Below are 16383 nucleotides of genomic sequence, written 5' to 3' on the forward strand. Positions count from 1 at the left end.
CTTTGAACTGAAAGTCTTTGAAAAGTTACTCCTGGTAGTTTTGCATCCTTGTATGTAAGGCAGAGGTTCTTAAACTTTTTGGGCTACACGCACCTATGGCTTAGTTGAAAACAAAATGCATTGCTAAAGTGCACACCAGAAGATTTGAACCAGCATCGCTTTTCCAACCATAATACTGAATCAATGATAAGAAAAACAAACAACAAATTTCCTGAATACAATTGGATTTGCAGTAGGCACTTTAACCTATGCTTTAGCGCAGTGGTTCCCAACCGGGGGGAATTCCCCACTAGGGGGGAATCTTGCAATTTTTAGGGGGGACTTTGGTTTTAAGATTGTAAAGCTTTTTGAGCCTAGTAAATTGGCCTAGACCAGATCTAGCTTTAAGGAGGAGCCCTTAACTCCCGATTATTTAAGCAACTGTGCACTGACATGGATGCAGATCATCACGTAGGCCTACTTCTTTTTCATTCAAATACTCGATGGCTTTCAAGAGGAAACGTAACCAAGCGAGTGTTTGAGAGAAACGAGCTTAAATTATTTTTTGACCTTTAAATAAAATTGGAATTTGTTTCATTGCTAAATGGTGACAGATGGATTAGATTCCTTGCTTATTGGTTGATATGTTTGGTCCATTGAATAAACTGAATCTGAAAATGCAAGGGAAAAACACCAATACGGTATAATATATATTTAATCACCATTTCTGTTTGAAGCAGATTGCGCATCAACATGGGTTATCTGTATCCATGCGCCATTGACATATGACATATTGATACCATGTGAATTTACAAACTATACTGCTTCGATGCTGACTCAAGGCAGGTTGGAAGAGAGTGATTGATTTATGTCACTGTCATTAGGAGATTGTCTTAAGGTACTAGAATGCTCTGCTGTCCTGATAGCGGGGAGAGTACATTTTGTCTGGCCTCTATAGTCTATCTTTTGACCAGCCTGGCTTGGGTGGCCCTTCCAGGAGCAGATGCCAGTACCGCTCAGCATTTAAAGATGCTTTGGAAGCTTTCACTAGCAAGCTTGATGATTGAAAGAGAAGTTAGAATGAACAATTGAACATGTCACTGTATTTAAAGAATTATCATCGGTCGGTGCTGATTGTTGACGGCAAAGAACAAGTTCTTCTAGAGTTGGAAAAATAATTGATTTTGCAACATCTCACAGCATTAGAACTGGAATTTATTTGATATTTTCCTGAAATTTATGACGATGAACTTCCCGATAAATTGCAGAATGAATTTTTAGAACTCAAAATGGATTCTTGCGCAAGAAACTTATTCAGAGAAAAAAATCAATCACTGGATTGTGGCCATTAACATGTAATTCCTATCCCAAAGTGGCAGAGAAAGGTATTCGAAGTATCCTTTCGTTTGCTTCCACTTATCTATGCAAATCAAGTTTTCCAACTCTCGCAGATGAAAAGAAAACAGAGAAACAGGTTAAACGTGGAGAATGATATTCGTTATACTCTTTTCAATACTATTCCATCACATTCATCAGTTGTCGAAACAAAAAAATCACAAGCTTCACACAGTTGGATATGCATTGACTCTAACCGTATATTTTGAATGTCGTTGATTCTTCCAGCTCGTGTCCGATCGAATTTGGCTTTGCATGGTGATGTCATATGTGGCTTTGGAAGCCCAATCTATGATGGAAAGGACGTGGGAAAAAATCACATTATATGCATGGTGGGGGGCGTGGTAGTTTTAGCTTTTCTTATCTAGTGTTTTGTTTTTCATGGGCTTTTTGTATCCTGTTTTTTTGGAAGATTTTCGTGTCTTCCCTATTTCTTTTTCTCCAGAGTAATCTGTCACTAGCAAGTTGTTCCCATGAATCCAGATCAATGTTTACATGGTTGAGGGAGACTTTCAGTTGGTATTTACATATCTTTTTTTTCTTTCAATAAAATACTTTCACCAACGTTCTTCGTTAATTAAGTTATTTTAGTAGGCTATGATTGATTGAATAAAAAGGAAAATTACAGGCTAAAAGGCTTATTACTAGAGAAAGTTTAGTTTATCTTATAAGACTTAGATTAAAATATTAATGTAAACGAGTTTTCAACAAACTAAATTTATAAGGGGGGAATTTAGATTTGAATATTGACTAAAAGGGTCCACAGGATAAAAAAGGTTGGTAACCACTGCTTTAACCTAACGCAATGCCCTGAAAAAGGTTACGCTTTCATGCGTGACATAAGACATCCCTGATGTTTGTAGCGCTATCATGCGTGACATGTGACATCACTCATAATAAATTTTGCGGTTGACATTAGGCAATGCACTGTACTGACAACCTGATAACAGTTTTTGTGAAGGTGTTTTTTGTTTTTCTCATAGGTTACAAAGACGATTTTCGATATCTGCATAAAACCACAGGACTTCACTTGAGTATTACTGCAGCAAATAACTTTTTTTTCGTTTTTACTGCACATCAGCCAATCTTGTTTCAACGTAATTTGCCGATGTGAATTGTTCTAACATTTCTTAAACAACCTACTTTCAATTTCAATTCAATTTATTTTTCTTTGTCGGAAAACAGTTCAGCAATGATGAAGTTACCAATAGTTTACTGCAGAGCTACTCAACTAATGTTAGCAAAGGTCCATTTGACAAGTTGAATATTTTTGCGGTCCGGTGAATATTTCATATGGTGAGCTTAATATACAAACAACTATGTACGCTTTTGTACAGTGTTTTATTTTTAAATAAAATGAAGTGCAACAACGCTAAAAAAACTAACATTTTTTAAAGAGAGGGGCATGGCCTCCTCTGTTTACGCCACTGGGTGAAATGAAGTTGCGTTTAAAGGGGGAAATTTATCCTGCAGCGTGCGGCAACACTGTTTTTAATAAGTGAATAAAAAAATAACAGTTAACCTCTCAAGCAGTGGCAGGGCTCCCATTCCTGGGTTTTTAAACCCAGATCTGGGTTTTTTGCTACCCATCTGGGTTTTTAAGTTGTTTTTTTTATAAAACGTTGATATCTGGGTTTTTTTTCTGCACTTTTAACTTTTCTTAAATATCTAATGATTTTGCATAAAATTGTTAGAATTGCGAGCTGAATTAACCATTTTAAATAATTATTTCGCTACAAAATTTAGCCTATCTGAAATAAATTCTTTCTGATTTAAAACTATAAGCTAGTTCCCCCTCCTGATCACAAATAAAGCATTCAGTTCCAATCAATCAAAAAAGATTCAATCAATCAGTTTGAGTACTGGTAATGATTTTCAGTCAAGTTCAAATGCAGTTTTACCAAGCTGATCTGCTGAGTATCACTAGTTTTGGTTCAATTGCTAGTGAAAGATTTGTTGATAGCAAAACAGGCCATAAAAAGAATGGGGCAAAACTGTCATACCTGGGAACCTAAAAGAAAATTGGTGAACGAAGTAATGAAGGGCAGGCCTCGAAATTTGTATTTTTTTCCGGCGGTCAAGCATGTCCTACCGGACTGGCCCTTTCAGCGGACATTTAATATCTCAACCGGACATATTTTTTGCATGTAGATTTTGCACAAAATCACACTACAGTATTGTGTAGTCGTGTTTGTAGAAGAAGATTTTCTACAACAGAATAACTCTGCAATGGTTGATGGCTTAATTAACTGACCCTGAAGTATACTGGAGCAGATTGCTTGCAAAGAAATCAGTGTGTTAATGACAGTCGTGTAATCACGCAATAAACACAATTGAAAACAACAATCCAAATTTCCTTATTATAATACAAAAGCAACTATGATCACTTATTCCGTGGTTTTCGCGTTATAGAATCGTTGTGCCAAGCGATTACTGCCGGCGCGGGTTGTAAATCTCCATGTCAGGACCGTCCAGACAAATGCGCATTAGTGACTCAATAGTGTTAGTGTTAACTAACTAACACAATAGTGTTAGTCTAACACCCTCCCTTCTGTGCAGAAATTCTATTTCTATCAGTATCAGCATGATTAAGGTCGCTACATTCGCCTAATCACGTGCGGAACCCAGCTGAGACTTGCTTTCTGTGACGTTTCTTTTTAACAAACGATCAATGTAACGCAATAATCCTCATTGTTAAAATTAGAATACATATCCTGTCGAAAAGTTCAAACAACTTTATTTCAAGGCAACATTGCAAGGCGTTGAAATGATGTAAAAATGGCTACTTTTGCCATCAGCTCGTTAACCACGCCACTCTAATGTGATCTTTAAAGCAATTGCCTGTACTATTATCGTTTCAGCTCCGTATTTGTTCGCGTTAAACAATAATTGTAACAATTCAAATTTAAAATATATTTTTGCTGCATTAGCTTTATTTTTGTCAATAATTTTGCGCGGTCATTTATGACCGACCAATGAGTCGGCTTCGGCAGACATTCAAGGTCATTCCGGAGGTCATGTCCGCCATGACCGCCGGAATTTCGAGGCCTGGAGGGTCTTTGCCATCAACGTTATGAAAAACGACTCCAAAGACAAAAAGACTTGCAGAAAATATGGTAACTCTTATAGAATGAAATGTATTTGAATAGTCAATGGGTGGTACAAAATTTAAAGATAGCAAAAAGTGTAGTAGACATCTCGAAGCTTTTCTATTACCTATTATGAACATCTGGGTTTTTTTAGCCAATCTGGGTTTTTTCTAGATAAAATCTAGGTTTTTTTCAAATTTTTGGATGGGACCACTGAGCAGTGGTGCCACGGCTTGTGTTTTAGCAGTTACCACAAGATCTTGTGTTTTTACTTTTGATCTTGTGCTTTCCGATCGATTTTTGGCTAAATCTTATGCTTTTTGATTAAATTCAAAGCAATCGTTGCTATACCATGGTTTGAGTGGACCAGAACTAAAAGCTTTTGGTAACTAGGTTTCTGGTACTGTACTTAGACATATTGACCAATTTTGCTCATTGAGTTATCATGCCTGACAAGATCAGCTAAAAACTTGATTTGAAGAGAGTACGGTAGCCTATGTGCTCGTCCTCAGACTCAGAGGTTGTGTTGCTCGATACTAGATAACAAGAGCAGCGAAAAGAGTACCGGTACATCCAGTAGCGTAGCCAAGGGGGGGTTTTGGGGTTACAACCCCCTCTTTGGCACGCGTGTGACGTTACGATATTGAGAATGATGCTTTCAGTCTAAAAAAAAATTGCCTAATTTTATACAAAACTACATTAAAAGAGCGAGTTTTGCCAATATCAAACATTCAAACATCTCAGCCAGGAATTATCAACAAGAAAACAGAGACTTAGCTTTATTTCCGAAAAATGCCCAAGAAAACATGATCTTATCCTTTTGCTATGCGACCGGACAGCACCATTTTACAGGAATATTCATACCCACATTTTTGTTGAAAATGCTCTCAGAATGCACCAAATTCAAAGTAATTTTTCAAAATTTTCTGGGGGAGTCCCTCAGACCCCCCGCCGCTTGGTCGTCAAAACCCCCCCCCTTTCAAAATTCCTGGCTACGCTACTGGGTACATCAGCATCAAATAATGACAATCATTCACCAAGTCCCAAAACGAAAAAGTGGTATAAACAGCCTTTTAATTGTCAATGGTTGAATGATCATGATTTTGAAAGTTTGATACAAGAAGACAAAACTGATCGATATGTAGGCTAGCCTTTTGTGAGATTTGTGATATTAAATGAAAAACCACAAACTGAAAGAGAACAGTGAATAGTAAGCATACGTACTGTATCTTCTCTAAACTGTTGATTTCAGAGTAATGTTAATCTTCAAATTGGTGCAAAATGGGTCGCAAAGGTTCAATTTTGCAATCTTGTGCTTTTGTATCCAAATCTTGTGCTTTTTTTTCTTAAATCTTTTGCTTTTTTCGATTTTGCTGTGGCAGCATTGCTCTCAAGTACAGCATTGCTCTCATATCTTCCGATTTCTTCAGCGTAGTAAAGTGAAAGTGAAAAGTTGTCTTGAAGTGTTGAGATGATGAATTTAAGAGTGATTGTTGTAATACAATGAGAATAGATTTAAATTTTAATTTCAGACCTCAGCAAAACGTAATTTTCCGCCCATTAGAAGGTGTGATTTTTGAGAGAAATTGTGCTAAGAAATGACTGGAATTTGTTAAAAATAAAAACTAGAAGCAAGCAATCAAGTTTGTTTCGGCATAGCTCCACATTCATTTTTTATGTACACATCAAGAGATATAACAAAACACTTTTTTGATATGGAAACTACACCATGGAGGCACCAAAAAAACAATGTGGTTATCTAAGTCAAGGTGCCCCCACATGGGATGTTTTACTGGATACAATATATAATTGGATTAATAGTACTGAAAAAAAAACACAAACACAAAGAAAAACAACAACAATACTGACAAAAATAAAGAATTATAAATTGTGCTAAGAAATGACTGGAATTTGTTAAAAGTAAAAACTAGAAAAAAAGACAAGAATTTACAACTGAGCTAGGACATAACAATAGTTTGTCATAACTGAGAATTGACCACAATTCGGCTATTTGACCGGCTCCGGTCTTTGAATCTGAAACACTATTTGACTGGTCATGATGTCACTACTGTATATAGGCACTTTTTTCTTTCAAAGTAAAAGACTAGAAGAGAAGAAAAAAGTTCTAAATTCAATAGCTTTATTCAACTGGATCAGTGGCGCACACAATACTTCTTGGGCTGGTATTCCAGAGGGAATGAGTTCGATACTACACGGAAGCTTTCTTTTTTTTTATCTAAATTTTGACCCGAAGTGACTCAATCGTTAGGCTGCTGCATTTTTGTAGTCAATTTTTAATTTGAGTAGCCTACAGCCCAATTTTTATGTCTTCAAATATGAGTAGCCTACTGTATTTATCTGTGTATAAGTCGCACCCCAAAATTTGGCTCAAATATTGGTACAAAATTTTTTTTAGCAAATTTTATTGAAAAACAACAATCATCAATTCGCAAAGACAATTGTTTTGAAATAAAAAAAATACTGTACTTTCATGTCGCCATGTGTTTTCTTGTCGAGACGTACCTTTTTCTCATTGAAATCAAGCGTGCCGCACACGCACATGCGAGATGTTTGCGTTAAAATTCACATGCATGCTGTGCAGTGAGCATATTAATGTGATGCTCGCAATCCTCGCACTCAAAATACAAACGCTTAATCTGTATAAACGCTTAATCACCAAACGTAGATCTGTAGCATTTGTTTGTCAGAAGTTCAGAACTTTGTGTATAAGTCGCACCCCAACCTTTTTTAGACAAGATTTGGTGCAAAATTTTGCGATTTATACACAGATAAATACGGTATTAAATTTAGAGTTTTTTTAATTTGCTGGATTTTGAGAATTTCTCTGGGTAATTTTCCGTTCGTCATAAGAGGATGTGACCGTGTTTGCCAAACGACGCATTACATTGTTGCTCTCAACAAGTTAGTTTGGTGGCTTTAAAAAGTTTTATACAATACGTTTTTTAGTAGGCAATTTAGTTTGAAATAAAATGCTTCTGTTAAACTTGTAAACATGTTAAACTTGTTAAGCATGCATTGACAGTATTTGATAAAGTATGGAAAATGAAGAGAAACAAGGTGTTGTCAAAGTAATCTTGCAACAATGTATTGCAGCAAAGTTGAAAGTGAAAGAAGAAACATGTGCAAGTCCAGCTGAGTTTGTCAAAATTAATCGAGGAATGGTTGTTTATATTTGTTTTTTTAAAGGAGCTACTGAAGATACCATAGCTAAAGTTGTGAACACTGTGACAACAGTAAGACTATGCAAAAACGAATCTGGTCAATTAGTTTCAATTGTTGATCTCCCAGGGTCTATTTTAATAGTTCCACAAGCCACTCTTGGTGGGAAATTAAAAGGAAAACGTATGCAGTATCACTCTAACATCGACAAAAAATTGGGTTTTGATTTGTACCATCAGTTTGCTTCTAGATGCAAAGAAGTGTTGCATAAAGAAAATGGTGACAATATTTTCACCAAGTGGGGAACTTATGGAAATTTACAAGTATTGAATGTTGAAACTAATGGACCGTACACGCACATTATTGATATTAATTGATATGTTGTACAAGTTTTTAAGTTGATTTTATTGACTGCAAAATGAATATCATGTTTTCATCTGGCAGGTTCTTGGCCACTACTGATATGTAGTCCATCATTCTTCTTTAGTCTCATAATTCTTGATTAATTTCATCCAGTTTTCAAATTTGCATATATTTATATTTTATCCAATCATGAATATTTTCCAAAATTTCTTTACTTTTGTGATCACAGCAACATGTTTCTTTGAAACAATTGCTGGTCCAAGTGAAGTTTAGGGTGCTTTCTTTGAAGAACAATTTTAAATTAAGCAAAATCCTTTAAAAGCAACAAGGTGAAGAAGTTTTGTTTAAAACAATTTATGTTTTGAAGATCTGGCATGAACTGCTTCATATTTTTAGGTTGCGTTTTGTATTTGCTGTTTTTCTATTTAAAAAAAATGATATAAATATGGTTTGAGAAACTTTTTTCTATAATGAAATTTGTTTAATTTTGACTTACATTTTATACACTACAGCCATGTTTCATTTTGGCTTGAAAAAACTAATCCTAAACTGCCTGCCCAACAAGCAGTTTTTCTATGGTTTGGTGCAGCTTCTTCTTCTGGCTTTATTCTTGCTTCAAGTGAATGCTCCAATTTTGGTTAAAATGTTGCAAAAAACGGAAGGCTAGAAAAAATTTTATTCAGATTTTTATGACGTTTTAGCTAATTGCATTGCAGTTGTATCTATTGATGCATCGCAATGAATATATTAATTTTAACAATTGTGCTCCAAGTGACTTATTTCAATAATTTGAATTGAAAGACATTTTTTCAGTATAATTTTATTAAACAAAATTTCAACTATTTGATGTAACATTTTTTTCGGAAGTTTCCTAAGCAACAGAAACAAATATTGACGGAATGGCTGATTTGGAGACGCTAATTTGCAGACAAGATCTGCACTTTGTGTCATTTTTCCTGTGCCATTTTTACCTAAAATCTACTCAAACAGCAAAAAGTTGTTCATTTTGTAAAATTTTAAACAACCTTTTTTTTGACTTTATGCAAAGGTGTACAACTGTACATACTTTACATTTCTCACAGACCCAATAGGGTTAGCCGTGAAAGGATTTCCAATTCAATCGTATTGTTCCGTGTTAATTGTTAAAAAGTAATGGCCATATTTCTCAAGTGACAAAGTTAAGTGCTCTTTCGTCAAATCAAACACCAATTCTTTATCAATACTATTTAGGTTGCTTCTGGGAAACATTTTCAGTGATCCCCTTAACTCATTTTTCCAGAGTACTATTTTCTCTTTAAATCCTCTTATCTTGTCAAAACATGTCAGTATGTTTTCATCTTTGCCTTGCATTTTGATATTGAGTTCATTCAAGTGTTCATGTATGTCGGCCATGTATGCAAGTTTAGCAATCCAATGATTATCTTCAAGATGTTTATACAAATCATGGTTGTTCTGATTCAATAAGAATTGACTTATTTCATGCCGTAGCTTGAAAAGTCTTTCCAGAACTTTTTCTCAAGAAAGTCAACGCACAGAAGTGTAAAATAGCAGTGATCGATGTTCTGATCCCATTTCTTCGCATTCCAATGAAAAAATTCTTGAAATTAAAGCTCTTGCTTTAATAGAGTTAACAATTTGGATACAGTCGTTCATTGTTTCTGTCAGCTCCATTGGCAAATTTTTGATCATCAAGGCTTCCCTGTGTAAGCAGCAATTGTGTAAGTTGAATGACTGAATTTTGACGTTTTACCCATGCAACAAAACCTCTTCCTTCGCCCAACATTGCTGAACGTATCAAACACTTCAGAACATAAACAATACGTTAGTCCTTCCGACCTCGAATATCTTGTGAACATTCTCAGCGATTTGCAATGGCAATTTACAGTTTAATGCGATGGCTGCGCTTGGAAAATATATCAATGACTGCATCATACTCGAGTACAATATCATTGTTTAAATACATCTGAGCTAGACCATCCAAACATGGCTCGGTCATGGTTGTGCGCTGTGCGGTAATAATTTTTCAGATACTTTAGTGAACTGAAACATTGCTCATTGGAGGTAGTTGTAACTGAAAGCGTAACAAATATTCGAAGTAATTTATGGATAATCGGATAAGTGCAGGTCGTTTATCCACAGAAACTGCAAGCCAATTCGCTCTCCATCTTCGTAATTCAATAGTAGCTGCAAAGCAATTGCTTGGTTCATCATCCAACATTTCATGGTAGAAGTCAAAAATCTCATCAATCGGGCAGTCCTCATCTTCATGAATCAACAAAGGCAGAAATGTGCTGACTTTAAAAGCTAGCGAGCAGTGCTCATTGAATCTCTCGTGAATTTGTGTCATGCAATATGTCAAGAAAAGGAAGCAAAACTGTTCGTTTGAAATAGATTTCCGCAGTTTCAGCTGGAATGTTAGGTCGATGTTGTTGTCTAGGTGCTCTCCGAAGCATTCGTATTTCTTCGCCAAAAACTGAGCCTTGCCAAAAAGTTGGTGAAAAAGCCCCTTAGGTCTTGCAACACAGTTGCACAGCTTCTAACATTCATCATTGCAGAATACAACGTATGTATATTGTGTAAGTTCTTGTAGGAGCTTAGAAAGCCGGAATGGCCTGTTTCGGCGAGTCCGATTCGGCGAGTCCGATTCGACTAGTCCGATTCGGCGAGTTCCCTATTCGGCGAGAGCCTTTTTCAGCGAGTGCCCTATTCGGCGAGTTTTTGAAATTTTTAAAAGGAAATTATCGGGTACTGTAGCCTAATTACAATTGCCGTTTTCACATCGTTTTAACGTCGCTAAACGTTGAAATTGTGCAGAAAGGAATAAAAATAAAATGTTTAAACTATTAAATTAAAATTCGTCATGTCAGTTCAGTTATTTTTATTTTTGACCATCATATCAAAAACAATACACGTCAACATAGCAAAGGTAGAAGCGACAAAACGCGAACGTTAAAACGTGCTTGAATTCGTCATGTCAGTTCAGTTGTTTTTATTTCTGATCATGATATCAAAAACAATTCACGTCAACATAGCAAAGGTGTAGAAAAAGGTAGAAGCGACAAAACGCGAACGTTAAAACGTGCTTGTGACCGAAGTAAGTTATTGAGTTGAAAGAAATTTGGCAAGGTTGCATCACCTTCAGAAAAATTTAAGATATGAAGGAAAAATAAAACAAAGAAAATGTTACAAAAAAAATAATGTTTATGTCTATAAGTTAGTACTTTTGAATAGTTAAAATCATAGGCGCCTAACTATTTTTTTGGCCGTGGGGGCGAAAGCGTGTTTCATCAGCAGCAACGTAAATTCAGCGAAATGTCACGCAGATGGATGACGTAATTATGTCGTCACACTAGGATTGCTTTTATTGCCACACTCGGAGTTATCGCTACGTTCGACCTGCCATTAATTATTATAAACAAAGCTCGACCAAAACACATGCTATGCGTCTGCGTTGGCTAGCGGTTGGTGGACTGCGACTTTTTAAGCTAAGCACAACATAAAGTTTAGCAACGAACAAGAGACGAAAAGGTTTACTAAAAGGTATACTGTAAATGGAATGAAAATACTAACTTGATCATATGCTTGAAAATATACCTGTTGAAAGCAAAATCATTCATGTTTACATCAATTCAACAGCACGTCACCTTTAATAAATTTAAAAGTTGCTGACATCCGTAAACAGCCCTTGAAACATATTTACAGAGAGACGTTTGATTAAGTTTTCGACTTGACATTGCTCCCTTTTCACTACAATATTGCAACTTATGGCTGACCAGCTTTCAAGTTTCAATTCGCTGTAATACGCCCGTTTTCGTGTTGCAGATGAAACAAAAGATGCGCATATTCCCCGCCTTTGATCGGGTTTCTATGGCAACGGACGTGTGTGCGCCTTGCAGTTTGCGCGAGTCCGTTGTTGTATTGATTATGCCGCTTGTGCAACTGTGCGCAATGCGGTTTGTACCAGCCCTTGTTACGTTGGTTAGTGGTAACCTCTGGCCGAGACTTCAAGTTCATTTTCACAGCAACCGATTCACTGCCGCAACAACTCTCTGCAGAGGTTTCGACTTTCGAAAGCGACAGAGAGACTGTTTGCAAGCGTCTGCAGACGTTAAATCAACGTAAATATGACAGATTTTTTTGTCTGGGGTGGGATTGTAGCATCGCTACTCGTTCTAGTGATTATTTACTGCAAAGCTGTTGCAGTTTGCATTTAAAAATGTTTTCCTGCTGCCGATCGCTAGTTCATCTATTGTTTTATGTATCAATGCCGCATAAAAAGTTGCTCCCACGCGGAAATATGCGTGGGAGCCTGGTCCCCACGGCTTAGGCGCCTATGGTTAAAATCAGTGGTTCCCAACCTTTTTTGGTGTCGGAGCCGAATTTGAAACTTCAGAGTACATATGGAGCCGCATGAAAATTACATTTACATTATAAATTACATTACTTACATTACTTATTACATAATATACATTACATTACATTAATTATAAAATTACATTATAATTACATTCAAGTAATTATAACGAAAACTTTAAAGCATGAAAGCTACCAACGAATAGCAACACTAACAAGAAAAATAACACAAATCAATTTAATGTCCAACTTGGCATTGGCTTTAACAAGTTTGTCAAAGCGAGGCGCAATTGCAGAGGATGCAATGCGCTTTGTTGTCTACCTCAATTCGAAAATACTTTTCTTCCCAAGCGCTTTGAAAGACCCGATTCTCTTGCTTTATAGTTTTATAGCGGCAATAACTTACTGCTTTTCTCAGTCTGTTTTATAGGACCTACCAGAAATTTTATACGTTTTGAAGTGTGTTGAGCATCACACCATATCAACCTAGTTATTTCACTTAATGGTTTATGATTTACAATAAGTAGACAATGGGCCATTCACAACAGTATAAAGTAGGCTACAAGGTGTAAGACGTAAAATGAAAAGTTCACTGACAGTGCAACCATGCAACCTCTACGAGTCTACGACATAACGACAATGCAGTTTGTAAACAATTTTGACTTTGTAAACAATTTTGACAAGACAAAAAATAATCGCCCTAATTATTATAGATAGATTTTTTATAATTTTTGTTGGATTTTTAGGGGTCAATGAGAGCCGCAAGAAGGCTAGCTTGGAGCCGCATGCGGCTCTAAGAGCCGCGGTTGGGAATCACTGGTTAAAATGATTAGTTTGGATCAACAAATGTGTGACCTACACTCCTACAGCTTAGATTGAAAGGAAATTATCGGGTAGGCTACCGTAGCCTAGTTATCCCGACCAGCAAAAATTTGTTCCAAGAACCCAGTTAGCCTAACAGTTCATTTTTACATTGTAGTAACAGAATGAAAAGGCTAACCAAGTGTGTGGCCTATCGTTTTAACGTCACTAAACGTTGAAATCGTGTAGAAAAGGGTGCTTTTGCTGACTAGGATACGTTGAAACTGAGAAACATCCAAGCACGTTTTAACGTTCGCGTTTTGTCGCTTCTACCTTTGCTATGTTGACGTGTATTGTTTTTCATATGATGGTCAAAAATAAAAACAACTGAACTGACATGACGAATTTTAATTTAATAGTTCAAACATTTTCTTTTTATTACTTTCTGCACGATTTCAACGTTTAGCGACGTTAAAACGATGTAAAAACGGCAATTATAATTAGGCTACGGTACCCGATAATTTCCTTTCAAAAATTTCAAAAACTCGCCAAATAGGGAACTCGCCGAATCGGACTAGTCGAATCGGACTCGCCGAATAGTAGCAGACCCTAGAAAGCGGCTTGGTAACCTAGAAGAATATTATTTTACTCCGGCTAATTAGTCCGACTAATGCATCACACACAAATACACAACACAAACATATTTCAGCCTACAACAATAAAAGCTCCAATCACAAACAGATTTGTTTAGGCCAAATTAAAATTCTCCAAGTTAAAAAGTAAACGCAGTTGGTTGCATCTCCTTGCAGAATCGCCAACTGAAGCTGGCAATTTTAATACAATATCCTCCGGTGCAAATGAGGCAGCATCATTCTCATTAATGATAAAAATTGGTCCATCAACATCATTTTCAATTACTTTCCTATTCACTTTCTGCAAAAACACCCCTTCGTATTCTTCACCATCAAAGTCATCGACTTGGGCTATGTATTTCAAGGATCTTGACTTTCCAAAAACTAACACAATTACAAAGTCACCAGAATTTGCTTTAGTAGTTTTCTCGCAAGAAGCACTGCTATCATCATATGGGATATAAAGTTCATGTGATGACGACGAGCTTTCAACTAGGATTGAATTTTTACCCTTGCCAAATAAATTTCTTTTTGAATTTTGTTTTGTGTTTTTGCCGTCTTTTCCATCGCCCTTTTCTCAACTTCATCTCGAACAGGAGTGTCTGTGTAAACTCTGGTGATTCCTCTTCTTTGGTTCATTTGCTTTCTCGAAGCTGCTTTTGAATAGGCAAGACATCGAAAGGAGAAACATAAGCTGAAATATCTGGTTCTTCTGTTGATAATAATTTATTTGTACGAAAGCCCTCACAATCATCAGTTGCAGCACCATAAAACAGGAGTTTGTAAATTGTTTGTCTTGTCACTATCCAATTCATTTTACACCAATTGTGTGCTTTCTGGAAAATCTCTATCGATGGCGCTGGCGGACGAAGACGCAAAGTCAACATCTGTGAAAACGTTTAGATTGTCAGGAAAGTTTCCAATCGCACTAAATCCAGACATGATATTCCTTGGCACCATTCAAACTACATGGGCTTCATTAACTAGTTCTGGAATGTCATAAATAAACTGTCTTTCCAGGATTGGACCTCCTCCAGTTGTCCATTGCTTTGTTGTAGCGATTTTTAAATGGACTAAACACAGTTTTGTCTAACGGCTGCAATTTGTGCGACGTGTGTGGAGGAATTGTGAGCTAAACAATACCAAGATCTCTGGCCTTATTGATTGCTGCAAGTGAAATATGTGCTTCATGGTTGTCCAATATCTTGTGGCTTGGAGAACAGCAGGTTAGATTTGCAACATGGTCAAGATAATCAATAAAAATATCCTCATTGATCCAACCTGATTTGTTTGATTTTCCTACAGTTCCAAGTGGAGCTCCACGTATAAAGTGCTCTCGATATCGAACTCTGGGGAATATCAACATTGGAGCTAAAGCATATCCAGCAGCATAAATCGTGCAAACAGCTGTGACCAGTGTTCTCCACGCTCTCCAGATGTGAAAGCACCAACGCTTTTCATTCCAGCAGCAGTGACAATTTTTAGGGCTTTGCACAGTTGTTACAGCGGTTTCATCAAGATTAAACACTCAGTCGGGTGTAAATTTAAATTTATCTAACACACCAGATAAAGATAATAGAATGATAGAGAATAACACCAGATAAATTACTGAAATATTCTTTCACTGTGTGCCTATTGAATGCTGTTGACTGACCGAGTGATGTGGCTTCAGGACATCTAATAGATAAACTGTGTCGTCTCTTGAAACCCATCCACCATTGTTTTTCAGCTTTTTTGTCCGTATGCCAACAATTTGGAAGTGTTAGGTTATTTCGCATTGCAAATTCATAAGCCAGTTGTTTGCATTTCACCAATGATAAGCCAAAATACATATCTGCCAAATGAGTGATATATGCACTGTGCAGCCAGTTCTTTTTCCATATTTTTTGGAATAACTCGTTTCGAAAGACTTGTTGAGCGGTATCCAACTGCACTGCAACTTTGCTCGTTGTATGTTCACTTTCTCAATGACGAATTTTGCTGTTATGAAATAAGCTCCTCCAGAGCCTTGGCGAAGCTTCTAATATTGCTTCGCCAAGGCTCTGGGGGAGCTTATTTCTATGAAATAGGCTCTATTTCATATATATAGCCTATTTTCATATAGCCTTGAGAAGCATTTTTCCAAATCATCAGTGGTGAACCAACCTAGCAAGACATATTTGGCGCCTGTTTGTATTAAAAACTTCACAAGATTGATGAGTCCATAATGGACTGTCCATTGCATGTTTGATGTAGTACCTTGTTGGTGTCGCTAGTTAGCTGCTTTACTCGCTTACTAGTGGGTTTTATGGAAGCAGTCAAAGCAGCAGTTTCTTGAAGCTGTGGGTCATCAATAGAAACTATGGCTTTTCGGAGCTTATTCCTTTTGCGTAAATCAAGACCAGGCACTTTTGTGGTGACTGCTGACCACTTTCCAGAATTGCAAAATCTTTTCTATATAAAAAGTATAGTTCCTTTACATTCATTGCTGTTGAGTGAGGTATGTTTCTTAAGTGCTGTTAATGTTTCGTCACAAAATACTCTAAGGCAGAGTGAAACTAATTGACGCTCAACTGGCTTGGGATAAACTGCTGCTTCAGTAAAGCGAGACA

At 36.7% G+C, this 16383-nt stretch overlaps 1 protein-coding gene and 1 pseudogene across 1 annotated transcript; one reads left to right on the plus strand and one right to left on the minus strand.

Moving 5' to 3' along the window:
- The window catches only part of LOC145776957 (uncharacterized), an 868661-nt pseudogene that overhangs the window by 573805 nt on the left and 278473 nt on the right, over positions 1 to 16383 (minus strand).
- On the plus strand, positions 7520 to 8020 carry LOC145777404 (D-aminoacyl-tRNA deacylase 2-like). Its single transcript, XM_082588773.1, has one exon. It carries the CDS (start codon positions 7520 to 7522, stop codon positions 8018 to 8020), a length of 501 nt encoding a protein of 166 aa, XP_082444899.1.

This window comes from Aplidium turbinatum, chromosome 9, assembly GCF_918807975.1.
Source record: "Aplidium turbinatum chromosome 9, kaAplTurb1.1, whole genome shotgun sequence".
In the NCBI taxonomy this organism is placed as follows: Eukaryota; Metazoa; Chordata; class Ascidiacea; order Aplousobranchia; family Polyclinidae; genus Aplidium; species Aplidium turbinatum.

What these genes read in the sequence shown, in the direction of transcription:
- LOC145777404 (XM_082588773.1), top strand. Translation starts at nt 7,520, where the DNA reads ATGGAAAATGAAGAGAAACAAGGTGTTGTCAAAGTAATCTTGCAACAA.